General features: G+C 39.7%; 1 protein-coding gene across 1 annotated transcript in view; it reads left to right on the top strand.

Moving 5' to 3' along the window:
• The window catches only part of CCDC170 (coiled-coil domain containing 170), an 85,628-nt gene that overhangs the window by 5,407 nt on the left and 55,300 nt on the right, over positions 1 to 24,921 (top strand). Inside the window, exons 3-4 of the mRNA XM_025383587.1 lie at positions 2,961 to 3,105; positions 6,769 to 6,954. Coding sequence (XP_025239372.1) covers positions 2,961 to 3,105; positions 6,769 to 6,954 — 331 coding nt within the window. The remainder of the gene's footprint in view (positions 1 to 2,960; positions 3,106 to 6,768; positions 6,955 to 24,921) is intronic.

Here is a 24,921-nt window from a genome sequence, read left to right as displayed (position 1 = left end):
ATAAATGAGTAATAAAAACACTATATGCATATTGTAAAAAATATTTTTTAAATACAGAAAAGTGTCAAGAAGAAATTAATAATTACTTAAAAGCTTTTGATTATAGAAGAGCTATAATTAATATTAATATTTTGTTGTATAGATTTTTCAGAAGATCATATACAAATGACTTTAGGTAGTGTACTATTTTTACTGAATCATATGTTGTAAATATATATATAATTTATATATTATGTATATTTATATAAATTATATATATATATTTTAAAGACAGAGTCTTGCTCTGTCACCCAGGCTGGAGTGCAGTGACATGACCTCAGCTCACTGCAGCCTCCACCTCTTAGGTTCAAGCAGTTTTCATGCCTCAGCCTCTTGAGTAGCTGGGATTACAGGCGTGTGCCACCACTCCTAGCTAATTTTTGTATTTTCAGTAGAGATCGGGTTTCGCCATGTTGGCCAGACTGGTCTTGAGTTCCTGACCTCGAGTGATCTGCCTGCCTTGGCCTCCCAAAGTGTTAGGATTACAGGAGTAAGCCACTGTGCCTGGCTATATGTTGCAAATATTTAAAAACTCATTTAGCATATAATTTTATTTATTTACTTATTTGAGACAGGTTTTCACTCTGCCATGCAGGCTGGAGTGCAGTGGCGCAATCATAGCTCACTGCAGCCTTGAGCTCCTAGGCTCAAGCGATCCTCCCACCTTAGCCTCTTTTGTAACTGGGACCACAGGTGCATGCCACTATACCCAACTGATTTTTAATTTTTTTTGGTAGAGATGGCATTTTGCCGTGCTGCCCAGGTTGGTCTTGAATCCCTGACCTCAAGCAATCCTCCCACCTTGGCCTACCAAAGTGCTGGGATTACAGGTGTGAGCCACTGTGCCAAGCCTGGTACATAATTTTAAATGACTCATTATATTCCATTGCTTGAAATATCATAATTTACTCAATCAATTACTTTTGCTATTTCTACAGGCTCTTAGGTTAGTTCCACTAAAAAAATTACTATAAACCAAGCTGCAATGAATATCTATATGATTCATATTTTTACATTTCTGTGATTATTTTCTTAGGGTAGATTCTTGAAACTTTGTTGGGTCAAGTGAATTGCAAATAGAAATGGAAGTAGTCTAGAGACCTTTGGAATGGAGAAGAAAGATTGAAATCTTGGGGTTAATGTATGGAATCATATATGTAAATTGATCAGCACCATACAATTAATTATGCCTTTCCTGGGTCCAAAAGACTGAAGAGTTTTACCTTTCATATGCTAAAATAAGAACTCAGAGATACAGCAATGTTAGTCTTTCATCGTTACACATTTTTCTAAATAGAAATCTGATATGCTTTGAGTATCTGCAATTACATGCTTTGTTACTCTTTGAATAGATCGAAGGAATTTGTAGTAAACACTCAGCATGGTAAAAAGGAAAAGCAATAATCATGTTTATTATCTTGGATATTTAAAAAATGACACTAAATTACTGAAATGATTCTAATTTGCCTTTAAAGTATGCCTATTTTTGACGATCTCTTAGTTGTTAACATTTAAAGCATTAGAAATAGACCATACTATTTCAACAAACCTATCTGAGATTTGAAATAATATATTCATAATAGACCACAAATTTCCTTTTTCCTTGACTGGCCAATTCTAATACTCTTCCAATGCTCTTTTTTTTCCTTTTATTTTTAGTTGACTTGTAATAATTGTACATATTTATGGGATATGGAGTGATATTTTGATATATGTATACAATGTATAATGATCGAATCAGGGAAATTAGCACATCCATCATCTTGAACAGTTATCATTTTTATGTGTTGTGAACATTCAAAATCCTCTCTTCTAGCTATTTGAAAACTAAATTCTTGTTAACTGTATTCACCTTACTATGCTACAGAACACTAGAACTTACTCCTGCCATCTAGCTTTATAACTTTATAACCATCTTTATAAGTTTATAGCCATTGACTAACCTCACTGTATCCTCCTTCATCCGCTACCTTTTCCAGCCTCTAATAATCAAAATTCTACTCTGCTTCCACGAGTTCAGTTTTTTTTGGCTCCTACTTATGAGTGAGAACATGAGGTAATTATCTTTCTGTACTTGACTTAATTTGCTTAACATAGTATCCTCCAGGTTCTTCCATATTGCCACTCCTGACAGGATTTCATTCTTTTAAAAGGCTAAGTAGTATTCCAGTGTGTACATATATCATATTTTTTCCCTCTATTCACCCACTGATGGGCACCTGTGTTGATTCCCTGTCTTGGCTACTGTGAATAGCACTGCAGTAAACATGGGGGTTCAGACATCTCTTCAATATAATGATTTTCTTTCCTTTCTTGCAATACTCTTTAAAGACTGAGGGCATGTGAAAACTCGTAATGAACTTTGCTGGTGATTGAACACATCTCTTTTCCAGAGGCGAGAACCTTCTCTGCTTTTGATGTATTTGTTATTATAGTTATGCCTGGCCACGAACCAGGACGCTTATAAATAAATCACTGTATTGTAAAGTTTGAAAATAAAATGAAGCTTGATCCTCTAGAACCAATGTGGTAGCACTCTCCTTCCCCATGAGGCCCCAGTGAAGACCCATGGCTATGTGGATTGTGAGCATTGTGCTCCAGACACGTGCCTCCATTTTTAGAGATCCTAAAGGGTTGAGGCTAGGGGAATCCATTTCCCTTCCTGTTACTAAGTCCACAATGCCTTGAAGATTTCCTTATATTTCTGCAAAGCATAGGTGTCCCAAAATTGCTGCCACTTTTCTCCTTCCTTTATAGGGCTTTATAGGGCTTCTGTGACAATAATTTGCTCTGTGTCTGGGAAACTGTATTGCGTTGAAAACGACAATTATTTCCCCCAGAGAGCTTGTATTCTGACTTGGTTTGATGAATGTTATCTTCCGTGGTGTTAAATTCTGACTTAGTTGTTATTTGCCTAACAGAAAGTGTTCAAAACAAAATGAGGAGAATAAGAAACAAGTTTCAAAGAATTGCAGGAAACATGAGGAATTTCTGATTCAACTGCGTGACTGCTTGGATCCAGACGAGAGGAATGACAAGGCATCAGATGAAGATTTAATTTTAAAGGTATCTGTATGCAGATTAAAAAGTCTATAAATGTAGTGGTGATTCTGACATGTGGCATGAAAGGAAGTGCTGTGGTTGAGTTTGAGTGGGGGTGGCAGGAGAATGGCACAGTAGCCCAAGTGTAGCATTAATTAACTGTGTGACTTGGGACAAGTCATATCACCTTCCTGAGCCTCAATTCCAAGATCTTTTCTAGCATTATTGGAATTAATTATTCTCCAAAAGAGATAATGGCTTTGTCTAAAATATATTTAGGTTGTCATATACAATTAATTACTCATTTTAACCATTTGCTTTAGGGAGATTTTTTCCTTTTAGTTACAGCCAGACATATACTCACACAAAACCAGCTGCATGTCATTTTTAGGATACTGATTGAGTGTGAGTTCTAAAGTACTGTAAAAATTTACATTAAAACCAAATAGTGGCTGGGCGTGGTGGCTCACGACTATAATCCCAGCACTTTGGGAGGCCCAGGTGGGCAAATCACCTTGGGTCAGGGGTTCGAGACCAGCCTGGCCAACATGGTGAAACCCCGTCTCTACTAAAATACAAGAATTAGCCGGGCATGGTGGCAGGCACCCGTAATCCAGATAATTGGGAGGCTGAGGCAGGAGAATCACTTGAACCAGGAGGCGGAGGTTGCAGTGAGATCAAGCCACTGCACTCCAGCCTGGGCCACAGAGTAAGACTCTGTCTCAAAAAAACAAACAAAACAAAACAAAAAAACAAATAGCAAAAATTCTACTTTAACGATAGATTACCATTAAGTCAGAAATAAATAGTATTAACTGAATAATTCACTTGGCCAATAGTGCTTCATTAGGATGCCTGAAAGTATCTGAGTGCTCATGGTTCTCTTTGGCTATTTACAAACCTTTCATATCCTTGCTTCCTGACAGATTTCCATACAGTCGTTTTTTTATGTTTGTTTTTGTTTGTTTGTTTGTTTATTTGGTTTAAATTTAGAGACAAGATCTTACTCTGTCACCCAGGCTGGAGTACAGTGGCATGATCCTAGTTTACTGTGGCCTTGACTTCCTGGGCTCAAGTGATCCTCCTGCCTTAGCTTCCTAAGTAATTGGGACTACAGGCTTGCACCACGTCTGGCTAATTATTTTATTTACTTAGAGACGAGGTCTTGCTATGTTGTCCAGGCTGGTCTTGAACTCCTGGCCTCAAACAATTACCCCACCTCTGCCTCCCAAAGTGCTGTGATTGCAGTTGTGAGTCACCATGCCCAGCACCCATGCGTCTTTTTCTTTGTTTTTTTGTTTTTTTTTTAAATGGAGTTGAGGTCTCACTGTATTGCCCAGGCTGGTCTCTAACTCCTGGGCTCAAGCGATTCTCCCACCTTGGCTTTCCAGAGTGCTGGGATTACAGGCGTGAGCCATCATGTCTGGCCTATCATGCAGCCTTTTTAAAATGCAGCCATTTTTAAAAGTCCTTTCTCAGGTGTCTACTAGTGAGCTTCCCAAACGTCCTCTCTGAAAGCCGCAAGATGACTTCATTCGACTTTGGGAAGTATTCCACTTCACGGATGGGTTTGGATAGCTGGGACCATATGTCCACCCGATGCTTTCATGGGTGCTGGATGCTTCTCCTCCTGCTCCCTATGGCTAACCTGTGACCGGGAGCTCGGCTGTAAAAGTCCACTTGTCGTTTGAGAATTATCTTTCAAACCAAATGATGGAGAAAAGAAAAGGGAATTCAGAAGCTCCTTCTTCCGTGACACCCTTTTCTCTATCAGACACAATCTCCCGGTGCTAATCTGGGTGTTTCTACTACATTCATCATGCCCTTGTCTTTTCTGTATTTCTAAGGCTTTGACTTCTGGGGTCTTGCTGAGCTGGAAGAGCCTGCCCTTCCCAGCAGAGCTTTCACGTGTGAACTGACCAATCCGGAGCCCACTCCCCAGTCACCTCCTACAACTGGCTCTTACCTTCAGGCTACTGCCCCTTGCCCTAAGTCCCCCAAATAGCTCGGATCAGCCCCTACACCCCAAGAGCCACTGAAATCATTCAATAGCCAACCCTAAGTCTGCTTACTCTGTTTTGCTTATTCCTTCCTGTGGAGGCGACAGTAAAGTCTCTCGCCAGGTTTCTCCCGTCTTCTGCCTCCCGACTGGCCCTGGTGCTTCCCCATGGCCCTGTGTGGTGTGGTGGGTTTCTTCCACTTGGGAAAAATGAGTAAGAAACCATCTTTTTGATGGCAATTTCCTACTGGGATTTGTTGGCTTCAGCTTAGCTGAACAGTAATGGAATCTATATTTCACGACAGAGGGTAGGAATCGGGAGCTTTGGCATCTCGGCCACGTGAGCAGGTGCCTGTCTTAAAAAGATAAAAAAAAAAACAAAATCGCCCAGATCAGGAAGTCTGCTGTCTTGACCCAGACTGCAGCATCATTAGGTGTTCCTCCAAGAACAAAATGGCTCTGGTTTCAAAACTGTTCCTTCGCTTTCACACGCCCTCATAAACACGTGTGCCCACGCATTCCCAAGGATCCATGCATTCCTAATAATTTGACATTCATTCCTTCATTTCGCAAATATTTAGTGAGTGCTTACTATATGCTAGACACTGTTCTGAGTACTGGAGAGAGAGAAGTGAGTGAGACAAGACTATGCTCTCCTAGAGATTTCATTTTCAAGGGGTAACGATAGTGAAGAAATAACCAAATAAATATGTACGATTGCTCCACATGGTGAAAGGTGCAATACAGAAAAACAAATTAGGATGCAGGGATAGAGAGGGAAGCAAGTCACGGGTGTCGGAGACTGTCTGAAGAGCGCCCCCCTGAGGTCGGGAGTTTTGAGGGCTATTGAGGAACGATCATGCAAACGTGAGGAAGAGTGTTGGAGAGAGGGGGACAGCGTGAGCTGGGAGTAGGGCTCCATGTTTTCAGAGCATTGAGGCTCAAAGATACATCACTTCCACGGAGAGTCTCAACACAAATGCTGGCCCTGTCCTGAGGGGTCTCAAGTCACCCTACAGGCCTTCCCCTGGCCCTACAAAGTGAGTTTGTCTGTATGGCTCCTTCCCTGAGGTCAAGGAGCCTGCTGGCTTTTATTTTCCCCTTGTAAATCTTATAAATGCTCCCAGTTAACCATTCCAGTGCACAACATGGTAAGCAAAAGCCCTGCTAATCTCAATTCCCTATGATAAACACTGAGCTGTTATTCAGAATTTTCCTATGCTTATATGAAATAGAAGAATATATATATATATTTTAAAAAGCATGGCCCTGTGTTCTCTGTATTTCCTCCAGTGCCACATGGTGTCTTGACTGCAGTAGGTCTGAGTGGACATGGGCTGAAGGCAGGTCCCTTGCTTCATCGCCTACTGTAGCCTCTGTAGCCTCTGTAGAGCTTCGCCTTACCTGGTGTATTTAGCAGCCAGAGGTTTGCTGATGTGTGTTCCCTTGGGACGCTTTTGGCTTCATTATCTTTGCCTTGTGGCCACCTTTTGGATAATTTGAATTGGACTCCCAGGTCTAAAACAGAGTTTAGAGGCTGCCTTTGAAAATGTGACCTTTGAGTCCATGCAGGGATAGTGCTCTTACATTTTTCATATGATAATGCTGTCTATAGATTGTGAGTTGCTTAGAGAAAATGTATGAAATTGTTAATTTTTATAGGACAGCTGTAATTGCTTTCTCTTCAGCTTAGAGAGCTGTGCAAGGAAAATGAATTCGTGAAAGGACAAATTGTTATTCTTGAAGAGACTATAAATGTCCATGAGATGGAGGCAAAAGCTAGCAGAGAGACGATCATGAGACTGGCTTCAGAAGTCAACAGAGAGCAGAAAAAAGCTGCCTCCTATACTGAAGAGAAAGACAAGCTGAACCAGGTACGATATGTGAAGTATACGTGTGCATCTGGGACCATGTTGAGGAAGTAGAAATGGAAGAGATGGATGTCAGATAAGTGCCCTAGAACTATTGATCACAATTTTTTTTTTATTGATCACAATTTTAAGAGCCTGCACTCAGCAGAAGGGTTGGGGATGACATGGGACAAGGTGACTTGAACAGGCCATTGGCTATATGTACATTTAAAAATTTTAATTGTAATTAATTAATTAATTAATTTTTGAGAAGGAGTCTCACTCTGTCATCCAGACTGGAGTGCAGTGGTGCTATCTTGACTCACTGCAACTTCCGCCTCCCGGGTTCAAGCAGTTCTCCTGCCTCAGTCTCCCACGTAGCTGGGACTACAGGCGCCCACCACCATGCCCAGCTAGTTTTTTGTGTGTTTGTTTGTTTTTTGAGACAGAATCTTGCTCTGTCGACCAGGCCAGAGTGCGGTGGTGCGATCGTGGCTCGCTGAAGCTCTGCTTCCCAGGTTCTCGCCATTCTCCCGCCTCAGTTTCCCTAGTAGCTGGGACTATAGGGACCCGCCACCATGTCTGGCTAATTTTGTTTTTTTGTATTTTTAGTAGAGACGGGGGTTTCACCGTGTTAGCCAGGATGGTCTAGATCTCCTGACCTCATGTTCCGCCAGTCTCGGCCTCCCAAAGTGCTGGAATTACAGGCGTGAGCCACCACGCCTAGCCTGATTTTTGTGTTTTTAATAGAGACAGGGTTTCACCATGTTAGCCAGGCTGGTCTCGACTCCTGGCCTCAAGCGATCCATCTGCTTCGGCCTCCCAAAGTGCTGGAATTACAGGCATGAGCCACTGTGCCTGGTCACACTTTTTTAATAAATGGGAAAAAGAAATACAAAACACTTAAAGAATTTGTAGAGAAGATGTCTTACTTTAGTTAAATTATAGGATCTTAAAAAGTTTAAATTTAATATATTTGAACAAATAGGTAATATATTTACAAGAAACAAAATTCTAAATGTACAAGAGTATATGGTGAAACAAGTTCCCCATACCCCTCTCCCCAGCCATCTGGTTTTCTTCAGAGGCAACCTCTCTGTTAACAATTTCTTTCTTTTAAAACATTTTTTTTGTAGAGACAGGGTCTGGCTATGTTGCCCAGGCTGGTCCTAAACTCCTGGCCTCAAGTGATCCTCCCACTTGGGCCTTCCAAAGTGCTGGGATTACAGGCATGAGCCACTGTGCCCTGCCCCAGTGATTTCTTATATACTCTTTCGGAAATATTTTACACACATACACATGTTCTTTTAATTTCTTTTTAACACAAATGTTGACACACTCTGCACACTGTATTTTTCTCTTTTTATTTATATTTTAACACAAATGACAATATCCTATACATTATTATCAGTACAGGTATTATGAGTAATCTTTTATCATTCTTCATGTGGGAGGATATATCAGTAAGACAAAATCCAAGAAGTAGACTCACTGGGCCAAAGGACATGGACCTTGTAATTCTGACAGATATTGCCAAAGGGAAGTGACTGAATTATAAACTTTTATTTACACAATGAATTGGCTGATCTTTTCAAATGATTTGCAACCTATCTGAGCATGGGACTTAATGCCATATATATTTTTTAACACTATATAATCCCTTAATTATAATTTTGTGATAAAGAAATTTATCATGGGATTAATAATAATGATTCATTTCCAAAAGTTAAAAAAGAGCTTGTACAATCAATTAATAAAAGTACATAGGAAAAAAGTGAATGGCAATGGCCTAGCAGATGGAATTTAAGATCAGCTAAGGACTGGTGCTGATAAAGGGAGCCTCCCTGGGGGTGAAGGGCTAGTGGTGGCCCACAGGCTGAGGAGGGGCCTGTGGAATTGGTGGGTGCAGGAGAAGGAGTTGCCTTTTCGGGAATTTCTTTTGGGCCTTCTCTGTCTAGTGACAGCCACACCGAGGTGAGATGGGAAGTTGGAAAGCACAGTCATGACAATAATTTCTATTTTCAATTAATTTCCTGCATCAAAAAGCCCTTTGCACCACTGGCTTTATTCTCCTGACACATTAACTCTGTGGAAAGGGCAACGTTTATTATTGTCAATGCCCTCATCGTCAGCTTGGACTGCCATAACACAGTACCATAGACTGGGTGGCTTAAACAACATAAATGTATTTCGCCAATTCTGGAGGCTGGGAAATCCAAGATCAGGGTGCCAGCATGGTCAGGTTCTGGTGAGGGCCCTCATCCTGCATGTAGATGGCTGCCTTCTCCCTGTGTCCTCACATGTCACACAGAGAGCAAGCAAGCTAAGTGCTATGATGTCTCTCCTTCTAAGGGCACTAATCCCATGGTGAGGTTCCCACCCTCCAAACTTCATCTGAACCTAATCACCTGCCAAAAGCCCCACCCACAAATGCCATCACATTGGGGGTTAGGACTTCAAAATATGAATTTTGGGGAAGACATAAATCAGTCCATAGTATTAGCTTGGTGCAAAAGTAACTGTGGTTTTTGCAATGACTTTTAATGGCATCAACCTAATAACTTTCCTTTTTTTTTTTTTTTTTTTTTTTTGAGACGGAGTCTCGCTCTGTCGCCCATGCTGGAGTGCAGTGGCCGGATCTCAGCTCACTGCAAGCTCCGCCTACCGGGTTCACGCCATTCTCCTGCATCAGCCTCCCGAGTAGCTGGGACTACAGGCGCCCGACACCTCGCCCGGCTAGTATTTGTATTTTTTTAGTAGAGCCGGGGTTTCACCGTGTTAGCCAGGATGGTCTCTATCTTCCAACCTCGTGATCCGCCCGTCTCGGCCTCCCAAAGTGCTGGGATTACAGGCTTGAGCCACCGCGCCCGGCCAACTTTCCATTATTTTTCACCAACATTTTCTTTTAAAAAATTTTGAATATATAGAAAGGGTTAAGGAATATGACAATGATCACCCACCCACCTCCGCCCAGATGCAACAATGGTTAACATTTTGTTTTATTTGCTTTATTATTTTACATAAACAATATATATATTATTATTTATTGTTACATAAACATAGATATATTTGCAGAACCACTTGAAAATAAGTTGCAGACATCATATGTATTGCCTCTAACTATGTCAGCATATTTATCCTAAGAATAAGAACATTGCCCTATGTAACCACAATACCACTGCTGCATCTGAAAGTTAACTGTAATGCCGGATACCATCTGTGGTGGTTTTCAAGCATGCACATTTTTTTTATATGTTTCCTCTTGAGCATGGTCTGGACTTACTGATTCCCTTCTAGAGAATAGAATATGTCAGAAATGATGGATATCACTTTTGATATTAGGTTATAAAAAGGCTGTGGCTTCTGTCCTAGATACACTCTGTTGATCTCTCTGGAATCACTTGCTCTTGAGGGAAGCCAGGGGCCGTGTTGTGAGGTAGATCTAGGGAGAGGGAAGTCAGCTACTATGTGGTGAAGACACTCAGCCACCTCTCGGGAGGCCCACGTGGCAGGGACCTGAGGCCTGTCAGCTACCCTGTGAGTGAGCCCAGCAGGGAATCCTCCTCTGGGCAATCCTGGGGAGGACTGCAGCCCTGCTCAACAGCTTGGCCCTAACCTTAGGAGAGCCCCTGAGCCAGAATTACCACCAGCAAAGTCGTGCCGAGATTCCTGACCCATAGAAACTGTGAGATAATCAGTGGTTGTTATTTTAAGCCACCAAGTTTGGCTTAGCTAATAATCATCTAGTATCACTCCACATTCAAATTTCACCACTTGCTACAAGAATGTCTTTTCCAGCAGTTTTCTTCCCCAAATTGGGATCCCACCTAGGTTAATTCACTGCATTTGTTGATTAGTTTCAGTTTTTTGTTGTTGTTGTTCTTACTGTTTTCAAACAGCATTGACATTTTGGAGAGTCCAGAGCAGTGGCCTGATTGTTTCTTCACTGCGTGGTTTAACTTGTTTCCTGTAAATTTAAAAGTTGGATCTAGAGGCTGGATTGGATTCAGGTTAAGGCTTTTGGCAAGAATATTACCTATTATTTTTCACATTGCATTCTATTAGAAGGCAAATAATGTTAGAGTATTCCACTGCTGGTGACACTAAGTTTGACTACCAATCTCTTTGGTGTAAGTGTACATTTTTTCTTTTCTGCAGTGAAGTTTCTGTGTGGTGATAATCATCATTTATTCCTGTTCTCTATGACTTTACCTAGTGATGTTAGCATTCACCACTTCTTGTCTGGATTAACTATTACATCATGGGTGGCAAAGTGGTGATATTCTAATTTCATCATTCCTCCCATCTATTAGGCGGTATTCTTCTCTAAAGAAAAGCTTTCTTTATTTTCTTTCCTTTCGTTTTCAGTTCTATGGACACATGGATTTTTATTCATTTACTGTGTTATAATCAATTATTCTCTTTCAGTGCTCCAAATTCTCCAAATTTGTCCAGCAGAAGCTCCTTCAGGATGTTCCCTGTGACTTTATGTAATGAGTCCTTTAGTCTCTCAAGTCTTCCTTGATCTCTGGCTGAAGATGTCATCACAGGCTCTCTTGCAATATTCAGGCCACTGAACTAAAACCAGCCAATTCTTTCTTTTTTTGAGTCAGGGTCTTGTTCTGTCTCTCAGGCTGGAGTCCAGTGGCACAACCTCAGCTCTCTGCAACCTCTGCCTCCCTGGTTCAAGTGATTCTCCTGCCTCAGCCTCCCCAGTAGCTGGGATTATAGGCACGTGCCACTATGCTTGGCTAATTTTTTGTATTTTTAGTAGAGAGAGGTTTCACCATGTTGGCCAGGCTGGTCTCGAACTCCTGACTTCTAGTGATCCATCCACCTTGGCCTCCCAAAGTGCTGGGATTACAGGCATGAACCACTGCACCCGGCCTACCAGCTAATTCTTTAAAGAGCTTTGGTTCCTAATACGAGGAAATGGTGCTTAGAAAGCAAAATCAATGATTTAGAAATGTTCATTTATTGAATACTTACCATTAGCACAGTCATTGTGCTAAGTGATCAGAGAGGTTATTCACTTTGCTCAACTTCACACAGCTATTAAATGGCAAAGCTAGGATTTGAACCCAGATCATTACATTATTGTACCTTCAGCAATAATCTTCTTTCCATATATATTCACAGCTACATCCTACATACAAGTCTGATGCCAGAAACTATTTATTAGTCAGTGGAACAATGACAATAAATAGCCACGAAAATGTCCTCAATGAGTAACTTTTAATTCCATTATAGCTAGTAGTTATTAAATTATCAAGATTTGGATATTAGGGGGGAGAGGACAGGTTAAAAAAGACTTGACTATTAGGAAGAATTTAATATTCATTTATAAAAATGCATCTCTAGAGATCAGTAGTAGGAAATGAGTAAGAAAATGTGTCATAATAGCACATTCAAAAACCAGAACTTATTCCTCTTTTTATATAAGTGTCTTCACTTGTAAATGACTGATGCAATGTTGTTCAGACTTTGGAAACACATTCACTTTGGGATGAAGTTCCTGCCAAAATCGTAAAAATTGAAAAAAAAAGTTATATGGGCAATAAAAAAAACTTGAGGTCTTTAATAAAGTACTTTATTCATAGGATTGTGACTCCCAGAGATTTACTACTCAAAAATACCATCAAGTGGTTTTACTGACACATTAACAGCCTCAGGAAGAGTCTTCATAATGCTTTCTAAAGCTCTGTTTTTGAGGTAGGAAACTTACTTTATTAGTGAAGTCCAGAAGCACTGCAGAAGTAGAAGTAGCCACAGGGCTAGGGTGTGGTTTCTACAGAACTCAGCTTTTCTGATTTGCTTGAAGACTCTACTTCAGTTCCTTCAAGAACATTTCACAAATAAAAGTCCAAGTGATTTGTCATATATATGATAAATATATTACCTGAAAAGATTTTGGTAGTTTCATATTGAAGTATGTCTTAAAAACTACCAAAGGCTGGTACTTTTCCCATTGGTTTTCTTGAAATAACCTACTGTTGAGGAAAGCAGTCATTTTGCCTGGGCAAGCCACACACCCATTTCCTATGAATTATAGAAGTTAAAATCAGTGAGATCAGAAACTAAACTTCCATGTTGCATTTAATTCTGCTAGCAAGAATTAAAGCTAGGAAATAAAGTGGTATTAGAGTCAGGCAGGCCTGGGTTTGCAATGATGTCAGTTCTGCCTTTTTTGTTAGCTTACAGTTGAATATGTAAGAGAGACACTGCACAGGCCGGGTGCAGTGGCTCACGCTTATAATCCCAGCACTTTGGGAGGCCAAGGTGAGCGGATAACTTGAGGTCAGGCGTTTGAGACCAGCCTGACCAACACGGCAAAACCTGATCTCTACTAAAAATACAAAAATTAGCCAAGCGTGTGGTGGGCGCCTGTAATCCCAGCTACTCGGGAGGCTGAGGCAGAAGAATTGCTTGAACCTGGGAGTCAGAGGTTGCAGTGAGCTGAGATGGCACCACTGCACTCTAGCTTGGGCGACAAAGCTAGACTCCGTCTCAGAGAGAGAGAGAGAGACAGAGAGAGAGAGAGAAAGAGAGAGAGACTGCACAGAGTGGTTAAGAAGCTGGGCTCTTTAATTAGGCTCCTTGGGTTTTCATCCTGGCTCCAGAATCATGAATCATTTGGCTATGTGATTGCAGCATGTAGCTTGATCTCTTTGGACCTGGTTTTTTTTTTTTTTTTTTTTTTTTTTTTTTTTTTTGNGATCTTCTAATACCCTGGGCATCCCCCAAAACAGCCCTGGTCACCCTGTGCTGGAACCGCCTGTTTGCTGGCTCTCTCTGCCTGGTCCTTCTTTCCCACCTTTTTTTTTTTTTTTTTTTTTTTTTTTTGTGAGACAGAATCTTGCTCTATTGCCCAGGCTAGAGTGCAGTGGCGTGACCTCGGCTCACTGCAACCTCTGCCTCCTGTGTTCAAACGATTCTCCTGCCTCAGCCTCCCGAGTAGCTGGGACTACAGGCACATATCACCACACCCAGCTAATTTTTGTATTTTTAGTAGAGATGGGGTTTCACCGTGTTGGCCAGGCTGGTCTCGAACTCCTGACCTGGTGATCTGCCTGCCTCGGCCTCCCGAAGTGCTGGGATTACAGGTGTGAGCCACCATGCCCAGCCTGGACCTCAGTTTTTAAAATCTATAAAATGGGAAAATAAGGCTCTCTTACTATTACGTTAGAATTAAATGATAAAATATACGTAAAATACTTAGGATGTGTCTGGCACGCAATTGGTGTTCAGTGTTTTAATTTCCCTTTCCTAGTTCTTTACTTTTACCTAGGGATAAAATAAACATGAGATTAATTTAAAGTATAGTCATATGGAAATAGTTCCTGGAAGTAAGAAATGACTAGATGAGATAGGTTACTAAAGAAATTACAGACCTCTTTACAATTCTAGAATCATAAAGTTGGAAGTGACCTTTGGGCCATTTAGAATCTAGATCGTCTAACTCTCTATGTGAAATAAGAATCATGTTTTAAAACAATTTCCCTGACTAGCTAATGTCCAGCCTTTCCTTTAACTCTTCTAGAAACAGGGAACTCACTACTGTATAAGGAGGTCCGTCTCATCTTTGTGAAGTTCTAATTGTTTGACAGTTCCATATTGTAGCAAGTCAGGATTAGAGCCTCTATAATTCAGTTCCTCATCCTGGTACTAACTTGTGAAACTTCGCTGAATAAATGAAAATCCCTTTTCTTATGGCCACACTTCGAGTGGTTAAGGACATTTATTATGGATTTCTAAGTCTCCTCTTCTGGCTAAACAGCCTTAGATCTTTCAAACTTTTCTTATTTGAACCCTCCTTCTTATTGTCTGTGAGGTTGGGGGAGTTCTAGTCTCTGGATGAGGAATTAAAATGAAAATAATAAACACCAAATAATATCTGCTCATATCATAAAAAATTAAAGCTGGGCTGGGGATGGTGGCATATACTTGTAATCTCAACACTTTGGGAGGCTGAGGCTGGAGGATCACTTGAGGCCAGGAGTTCAAGACCACCCTGGGCAACATAGTGAGATCCCTATCTCTATAATAAAATGAGAAGCTGTTTATAAGACTCCTACTAAAATGACTTGTTTTAACTGTTTCTCTTTTTTAGTTCTTTTGAAAATTACCATTAAGACTTTAAAGTGGCCAGCCGTGGTGGCTCATGCCTGTAATCCCAGCATTTTGGGAGGCTCATGCCTGTAATCCCAGGCAGATCACTTGAGGCCAGAAGTTCAAGACCAGCCTGGTCAACATGGTGAAACCCTGTCTCTACCAAAAGCGCAAAAATTAGCTGGGCATGGTAGTGCATGCCTGTAATCCCAGCTATTGGGAGGCTGAGGCACAAGAGTCACTTGAACCTGGGAGGTGGAGGTTGCAGTGAGCCGAGATTGAGCCACTGCACTCCAACCTGGGTGACAGAGCGAGACCCTGTCTCAAAACAAAAGACAAACAAACAAAACTAAAACTTTAAAGTAATACAATTTTATTCCTGATTCATCAATTTGAGGCAGTGTTTGGCAAAGACTTTCTGCTATAATATATGAAGATTTCATGCCTCCTAATTTTTTATTATTGCTACATGATACTTGAATGTATTTAATGGGTACATGTACTATTTTGTCACACGCATAGAATGTGTGAGGATCAAGTCAAGGTATTTAAGGTCTTCGTCACCTTAAGTTTTTATAATTTCTATGTGTTGGGAACATTTCAAGTCCTCTCTTCTAGCTATTTCAAAATATGTAATACATTGTTATCTATAGTCACCCTACTCTGCTGACGAACGTTAAAGCTTATTTCTTCTATCTAATTGTATGCTCATATCCATTAACCAACCTCTCTTCATCCCTCCTCCCACCCACTCACCCTTCCCAGCCTCTGGAATCTATTTTTCTACTCTAATTCTATGAGTCAACTCTTTTATTTCCTGCATATGAGTGAGAACATGTGATATTTGTCTTTCTGGGCCTGGCTTATTTCACTCAACATAATGACTTCTCATTCCATCCGTGTTCCTGCAAATGACATGATTTCATTTTTTAATGGCTTAGTAGTAGTCCATTGTGTATGTATACCAAATTAAAAAAATCTATTCAGGCTGGGTGCGGTGGCTCACACCTGTAATCCCAGCACTTTGGGAGGCCAAGGAGGGCAGATCATGAGGTCAGGAGATCGAGACCATTCTGGTTAACATGGTGAAACACCATCTCTACTAAAAAATACAAAAAATTAGCCGGGTGTGGTGGCGGGCACCTGTAGTCCCAGCTACTCAGGAGGCTGAGACAGGAGAATGGCGTGAACTCAGGAGGCAGAGCTTGCAGTGAGCTGGGATGGCGCCACTGCACTCCAGCCTGGGTGACAGAGCAAGATTCCGTCTCAAAAAAAAAAAAAAAATCTGTTCATCCATTGGTGGACAGTTGGGTTGATTCCATATATTTGTGATTGTGACTAGTGCTGCAGTAAACATGAGTGTGCAGGAATCTCTTTGTTATGCTCATGTTCTTTCCTTTGGATAAATACTCAGTAGTGGGATTGCTGGATGTGTGGTATTTACATTTTTAGTTTTTTTGAGAAATCTCCATACTGTGTTCCATAGTGGCCATAATAATTTACATTCCCACCAACAGTGTTACAAAAGTTACCTCTTCTCTGTATCCTTGACAGCATCTGTTATTTTTGTTTATTTGTTTTTGTCTTTTTAATAATAGCCATTCTAACTGGGGTTAGATGATATCTCATTGTGGTTTTGATTTGCATTTCCCTGATGATTAGTGATGTTGAGCATTTTAAAAACACACCTTTTGGGTCAAATCCCAGCACTTTGGGAGGCCAAGGTGGGTGGATCACCTGAGGTCAGGAGTTTGAGACCAGCCTGGCCAACATGGCCAAACTCCATCTCTGCTAAAAATACAAAAAATCAGCTGAGTGTGGTGATGTACACTTGTAATCCCAGCTACTTGGGAGCTGAGGCAGGAGAATCGCTTGAGCTTGGGAGGTGTAGGTTGCACTGAGCCGAGATTGCACCACTGCACTCCAGCCTGGTGACAGAGTGAGACTCTATCTTAAATAAATAAATAAATAAACCTTTGGCCATTTGTATGTCTTTCGTGAAATGTCTATTCATGTCCTTGCCCACTTTTTATTGAGATTAGTTTTTTTTTTTCACTGTTGAGTTGCTTGAGTTCCTGTGTATTCTGGATATTAGTCCCTTGTTGGATAAATAGCTTGCAAATATTTTTTCCCATTCAGCAGGCTATTTCTTCACTCTGTTGATTGCTCCTTGTGCTGTGTAGAGGCTTTTTAGTTTAATATAGTCTCTTTTGCCTACTTTTTTTTTTTGTTGCCTGTGCTTTTGAGATCTTAGCCATAAAATATTTGCCTAGCCAATGTCTTGAAATGTTTCCTCTGTATTTTATTCTAGTAGTTTTATAGTTTTAGGTCTTATGTTTAGGTCACTAATCCATCTTGAGTTGATTTTTGTGTATGATGAGAAAGATAGTGACCTAGTTTCATTCTTCTGGATGTCTAGTTTTCCCAACACCATTCATTGAAGAGGCTGTCTTTTACCAGAGTGGATATGCTTGGCACATTGTTGAAAATCAGTTGGCTATAATTATGTGGATTTGTTTTTTCGTTCTTTATTCTGTTCCATTTAGTCTATTTGTCTATTTCATACCAATACCCTGCTGTTTTGTTTATTATAGCCTTGAAATATATTTTGAAGTCAGTTAGTGTGATGCCTCCAGCTTTGTTCTTTTTGTTCAAGATTGCTTTGGCTACTTAAGGTCTTTTGTGGATCAATAGAAATTTTATGATTTTTTTCTATTTCTATGAAAAATAATATTAATGTTTTGATAGGGATTACAGTTAATCTGTAGATTACTTTGGGTAATATGGTCATATAACAACATTAATTTATCTTTTCTTTCTTTCTTTTTTTTTTGAGACAGAATCTTGCTCTGACTCCCAGGCTAGAGTGCAGTGGTGTGATCTTGGCTCACTGCAACTTCCACCTCCCAGGTTCAAGCGATTCTCGTGCCCAGCTTCCTGAGTAGCTGGGACTACAGGCGCATGCCACCATGCCTGGCTAATTTTTGTATTTTTAGTAGAGACAGGGTTTTGCCATGTTGGCCAGGCTGGTCTTGAACTCCTGGCCTCAAGTGATCCACCTGCACTGACCTCCCAAAGTGCTGGGATTATAGGCATAAGCCACTATGTGCAGCCAACAACATTAATTATTCTGATCCATGAGCATGAGATGTCTTTTCATTTGTTTGTGTCCTCTTTAATTTCTTTCATCAGGGTTTTGTAGTTTTCCTTGTAGAAGTCTTTCACTTCCTTGGTTAAATTTATAAATTATTTTATGTTTTTGTAGCTATTGTAAATGGGATTACCTTCTTGATTTCTTTTTCAGGTAGTTCATTGTTAGTGTATAGAAACACTACTGATTTTTGGATGTTTATTTTGTATTCTGCTACTTTACTGAATTTACTTATAAGTTTTTAAGAGGTTTTTTTGGAGTCTTTTGGTTTTCCTAAATATAAGATCATGTTGTTTGCAAAGAGGGACAATTTAACTTTCTCTTTTCCAATTTGGATGTCATTTATTTCTTTCTCTTGTCTGATTTCTCTGACTAGGATTTTCAGACACATAGAGATGTTCATAGTCATCTCTGAGGATCTTTTGTGTTTCTGTGGTATCAGTTGTAATGTCACCTTTGTCATTTCTGATTGTGCTTCTCTAGTTCTTCTTTTTTTCTTGATTAACTTGACTAGTGGTCTGTCAATTTGGTTTATCCTTTCAAAAAAGAAACTTTTCATTTTGTTCATCCTTTTATATTTTTTTGGTTCTGAATTTTATTTAGTTCTGTTCTGATCTTAGTTATTTCTTCTATTAGCTTTGGGTTGAATTTGTTCTTGTTTTTGTAGTTCCATTAGGTGTGATGTTAGGTTGTTAATTTGAGATCTTTCTGTGTTTTTGATGTATGCATTTAGCACTATAAACTTTCCTCTTAACACTACTTTTGCTGTATCCCAGAGGTTTTGATATGTTGTATCTTTATTTTAATTTGATTCAATGAATTTTTAAATTGTGCTTTAATCTCGTTGTTTACTCAAAAGTCGTTAAGAAGCAGGTTGTTTAGTTTCCATGTGCTTGTGTGGTTTTGGGAGGTTTTCGTGGTGTTGATTTCTAATTTTATTTCACTGTGGTCAGAGAAGATACTTGATATGATTCAGTTTATTTTTAAATGTATTGAGACTTGCTTTATGACTGAGGCATGTGTTCAATGTTAGAGAATGTTCTGTTTGCAGATGAGAAAAAATGTACATTCTGTGGTTGTGGGGTGCAGTATTCTGTAGATGTCTGTGAGGTCCATTTTGTTGAAGGTCCAGTTTAAGTCCAGAGCTTCTTTGTGAGTTTTCTGACTTAATGATCTGCCTATTGCTGTCAGTGTGGTGTTGAAGTTTCCATGATTATTGTATGGCTGTCTCTTTTCTTAGATCTATTAATTGTAGTATTTTATAAATCTGGGTGCTCTGATACTGTGTGTATATATATTTAGGATAGTTAAATCTTGTTGAATTGAGCCCTTTATCATCATGTAGTTCTTTTCTTTTTCTTCTTACTGTTGTAGGTTTAAATTTTGTTTTATCTGATACAAGAATGGCAACTTTTGCTCTTTTCTGTTTTCCATTTGTGTGATAGATATTTCTCCATCCTTTTACTTTAAGCCTGTGTCTGTTATTACATGCAAGATGGGTCTCTAGAGGAAAGAGAACGTAGAGTCTTGTTTTTTAATCCAATTTACCACTCTACATCTTTTAAGTGGAGCATTTAGGCCATTTATGGTCAAAATTACTGTTGATATGTGAGTTTTTGTTTCTGTCATAGTGTTGTAAACTAGTTGCTTTGTAGTCCTTTTTTAAAGTAAAAAATATTTTAATTTTTATTTATTAAAATTAAAAAAAATTCTGTGGGTGCATAGTGGGTGTGTGTATTTATGGTGTACATGAGATATTTTGATACAGCCATGCAATATGTAATAATCATATCATGAAGAATAGTGATATCCATCCCCTCAAGTATTTTTTCTTTGTGTTACAAACAATCCAATTATATTCTTTTAGTTATTTTAAAATGTACAGTTAAATTATGATTGACTATAGTGCTTTGTAGTCTTTTTAAAATTTTATAATTAGATTCAGGGGGTACATGTGCAGATTTGTTTCATGGGTATATTGTGACCCTGGGGTTTGGGTATGAATGAATCCATCATCTAGGTACTCAGCAAAGACCCAACAGGCAGTTTTTCAGCCCTTGTCACCCTCCCTCTCTCCCCTCCCCATGAGGGAACTGTCTTTTTTTTTTCTTTTTTTCTTTTTTACCTTTTTTTTTAAAATTATACTTTAAGTTCTAGGGTACATGTGCACAAGGTGCAGGTTTGTTACATATATATACATGTGCCATGTTAGTGTGCTGCACCCATTAACTCATCATTTACATTAGGTATATCTCCTAATGCTATCCCTCCCCCCTCCACACTCCCCACAATAGGACCCAGTGTGTGATGCTCCCCTTCCTGTGTCCAAGTGATCTCATTGTTCAATTCCCACCTATGAGTGAGAACATGCGGTATTTGGTTTTCTGTTCTTGTGATAGTTTGCTGAGAATGATGGTTTCCAGCTGCATCCATGTCCCTACAAAGGACACGAACTCATCCTTTTTTATGGCTGCATAGTATTCCATGGTGTATATGTGCCACGTTTTCTTAATCCAGTCTGTCACTGATGGACATTTGGGTTGATTTCAAGTCTTTGCTACTGTGAATAGTGCCGCAATAAACATACGTGTGCATGTGTCTTTAGAGCAGCATGACTTGTAATCCTTTGGGTATATACCCAGTAATGGGATGGCTGGGTCAAATGGTATTTCTAGTTCTAGATCCTTGAGGAATCGCCACACTGTTTTCCACAATGGTTGAACTACTTTACAGTCCCACCAACAGTGTAAAAGTGTTCCTATTTCTCCACATCCTCTCCAGCACCTGTTGTTTCCTGATTTTTTAATGATTGCCATTCTAACTGGTGTGAGAGGGTATCTCATTGTGGTTTTGATTTGCATTTCTCTGATGGCCAGTGATAATGAGCATTTTTTTATGTATCTGTTGACTGTATGAATGTCTTCTTTTGAGAAGTGTCTGTTCATATCCTTTGCCCACTTTTTGATGGGGTTGTTTGTTTTTTTCTTGTAAATTTGATTGATTTCTTTATAGGTTCTAGATATTAGCCCTTTGTCAGATGAGTAGATTGCAAAAATTTTCTCCCATTCTGTAGGTTGCCTGTTCACTCTGATGGTAGTTTCTTTTGCTGTACAGAAGCTCTTTAGTTTAATTAGATCCCATTTGTCAATTTTGGCTTTTGTTGCCGTTGCTTTTGGTGTTTTAGACATGAAGTCCTTACCCATGCCTATGTTCTGAATGGTATTACCTAGGTTTTCTTCTAGGGTTTTTATGGTTTATGGTTTTTATGGTTGTTATGGTTTTAATTTTCATATAAGGAGTAAGGAAAGGATCCATTTTCAGCTTTCTACTTATGGCTAGCCAATTTTCCCAGCACCATTTATTAAATAGGGAATCCTTTCCCCATTTCTTGTTTTTATCAGGTTTGTCAAAGATCAGATGGCTGTAGATGTTTGGTATTATTTCTGAGGGCTCTGTTCTGTTCCATTGGTCTATATCTCTGTTTTGCTACCAGTACCATGCCGTTTTGGTTACTGTAGCCTTGTAGTATAGTTTGAAGTCAGGTAGCATGATGCCTCCAGCTTTGTTCTTTTGGCTTAGGATTGTCTTGGCAATGCGGGCTCTTTTTTGGTTCCATATGAACTTTAAAGCAGTTTTTTCCAATTCTGTGAAGAAAGTCATTGGTAGCTTAATGGGGATGGCATTGAATCTATAAATTACTTTGGGCAGTATGGCCATTTTCACAATATTGATTCTTCCTATCCATGAGCATGGTATGTTCTTCCATTTGTTTGTGTCCTCTTTGATTTCAGTGAGCAGTGGTTTGTAGTTCTCCTTGAAGAGGTCCTTTACATCCCTTGTAAGTTGGATTCCTAGGTATTTTATTCTCTTTGAAGCTATTGTGAATGGGAGTTCATTCATGATTTGGCTCTCTGTTTGTCTGTTACTGGTGTATAAGAATGCTTGTGATTTTTGCACATTGATTTTGTATCCTGAGACTTTGCTGAAGTTGCTTATCAGTTTAAGGAGATTTTGGGCTGAGACAATGGGGTTTTCTAAATATACAATCATGTCATCTGCAAACAGGGACAATTTGACTTCTTCTTTTCCTAACTGAATACCCTTTATTTCTTTCTCTTTCCTGATTGGCCTAGCCAGAACTTCCAACACTATGTTGAATAGGAGTGGTGAGAGAGGGCATCCCTGTCTTGTGCCAGTTTTCAAAGGGCATTTTTCCAGTTTTTGCCCATTCAGTATGATATTGGCTGTGGGTTTGTCATAAATAACTCTTATTATTTTGAGATACGTTCCATCAATACCGAATTTATTGAGCATTTTTAGCATGAAGGGCTGTTGAATTTTGTCGAAGGCCTTTTCTGCATCTATTGAGATAATCATGTGGCTTTTGTCTTTGGTTCTGTTTATATGCTGGATTATGTTTATTGATTTGCGAATGTTGAACCAGCCTTGCATCCCAGGGATGAAGCCCACTTGATCATGGTGGATAAGCTTTTTGATGTGCTGCTGGATAAGGTTTGCCAGTATTTTATTGAGGATTTTTGCATCGATGTTCATCAGGGATATTGGTCTAAAATTCTCTTTTTTTGTTGTGTCTCTGTCAGGCTTTGGTATCAGGCTGATGTTGGCCTCATAAAATGAGTTAGGGAGGATTCCCTCTTTTTCTATTGATTGGAATAGTTTTAGAAGGAATGGTACCAACTCCTCCTTGTACCTCTGGTAGAATTTGGCTGTGAATCTGTCTGGTCCTGGACTTGTTTTGGTTGGTAGGCTATTAATTATTGCCTCAATTTCAGAGCCTGCTATTGGTCTATTCAGGAATTCAGCTTCTTCCTGGTTTAGTCTTGGGAGAGTGTAAGTGTCCAGGAAATTATCCATTTTTTCTAGGTTTTCTAGTTTATTTGCGTAGAGGTGTTTATAGTATTCTCTGATGGTAGTTTGTATTTCTGTGGGGTCGGTGGTGATATCCTCTTTACCATTTTTTATTGCATCTATTTGATTCTTCTCTCTTTTCTTCTTTATTAGTCTTGCTAGCGTTCTATCAATTTTGTTGGTCTTTTCAAAAAACCAGCTCCTGGATTCATTGAGTTTTTGGAGGGTTTTTTGTGTCTCTGTCTCCTTCAGTTCTGCTCTGATCTTAGTTATTTCTTGCCTTCTGCTAGCTTTTGAATGTGTTTGCTCTTGCTTCTCTAGTTCTTTTAATCGTGATGTTAGGGTGTCAATTTTAGATCTTTCCAGCTTTCTCTTGTGGGTATTTAGTGCTATAAATTTCCCTCTACACACTGCTTTAAATGTGTCCCAGAGATTCTGGTATGTTGTAGCTTTGTTCTCATTGGTTTCAAAGAACATCTTTATTTCTGCCTTCATTTCGTTATGTACCCAGTAGTCATTCAGGAGCAGGTTGTTCAGTTTCCATATAGTTGAGTGATTTTGATTGAGTTTCTTAGTCCTGAGTTCTAGTTTAATTACCCTGTGGTCTGAGAGACAGTTTGTTATAATTTTTGTTTTTTACGTTTGCTGAGGAGTGCTTTACTTCCAACTATGTGGTCAATTGTGGAATAAGTGTGATGTGGTGCTGAGAAGAATGTATATTCTGTTGATTTGGGGTGGAGAGTTCTGTAGATGTCTATTAGTTCCACTTGGTGCAGAGTTGAGTTCAATTCCTGAATATCCTTGTTAACTTTCTGTCTCATTGATCTGTCTAATGTTGACAGCGGGGTGTTAAAGTCTCCCATTATTATTGTATGGGAGTCTAAGTCGCTTTGTAAGTCTCTAAGGACTTGCTTTATGAATCTGGGTGCTCCTATATTGGGTGCATATATATTTAGGATAGTTAGCTCTTCGTGATGAATTGATCCCTTTACCATTATGTAATGGCCTTCTTTGTCTCTTTTGATCTTTGATGGTTTAAAGTCTGCTTTATCAGAGACTAGGATTGCAACCCCTGCTTTTTTTCATTTTCCATTTGCTTGGTAGATCTTCCTCCATCCCTTTATTTTGAGCCTATGTGTGTCTCTGCATGTGAGATGGGTCTCCTGAATACAGCAAACTGATGGGTCTTGACTTTTTATCCAATTTGCCAGTCTGTGTCTTTTAATTGGACCATTTAGTCCATTTACATTTAAGGTTAATATTGCTGTGTGTTAACTTGATCCTGTCATTATGATATTAGCTGGTTATTTTGCACGCTAGTTGATGCAGTTTCTTCCTAGCATCGATGGACTTTACATTTTGACATGTTTTTGCAATGGCTGGTACCTGTTGTTCCTTTCCATGTTTAGTGCTTCCTTCAGGATCTCTTGTAGGGCAGGCCTGGTGGTGACAAAATCTCTAAGCATTTGCTTGTCTGTAAAGGATTTTATTTCTCCTTCACTTATGAAACTTAGTTTGGCTGGATATGAAATTCTGGGTTGAAAATTCTTTTCTTTAGGAATGTTGAGGCCGGGCGCGGTGGCTCAAGCCTGTAATCCCTGCACTTTGGGAGGCCGAGACGGGCGGATCACGAGGTCAGGAGATTGAGACCATCCTGGCTAACATGGTGAAACCCCGTCTCTACTAAAAAATACAAAAAACTAGCCGGGCGCGGTGGCGGGCGCCTGTAGTCCCGGCTACTTGGGAAGCTGAAGCAGGAGAATGGTGTAAACCCGAGAGGCGGAGCTTGCAGTGAGCTGAGATCCGGCCACTGCACTCCAGCCTGGGTGACAGAGCAAGACTCCGTCTCAAAAAAAAAAAAA

Source organism: Theropithecus gelada, chromosome 4 (genome assembly GCF_003255815.1).
Source record: "Theropithecus gelada isolate Dixy chromosome 4, Tgel_1.0, whole genome shotgun sequence".
NCBI classification, from domain to species: Eukaryota; Metazoa; Chordata; class Mammalia; order Primates; family Cercopithecidae; genus Theropithecus; species Theropithecus gelada.
The sequence above is the reverse complement of the archived record's forward strand: the minus strand, read 5'-3'. Positions and strand labels throughout refer to the sequence as shown.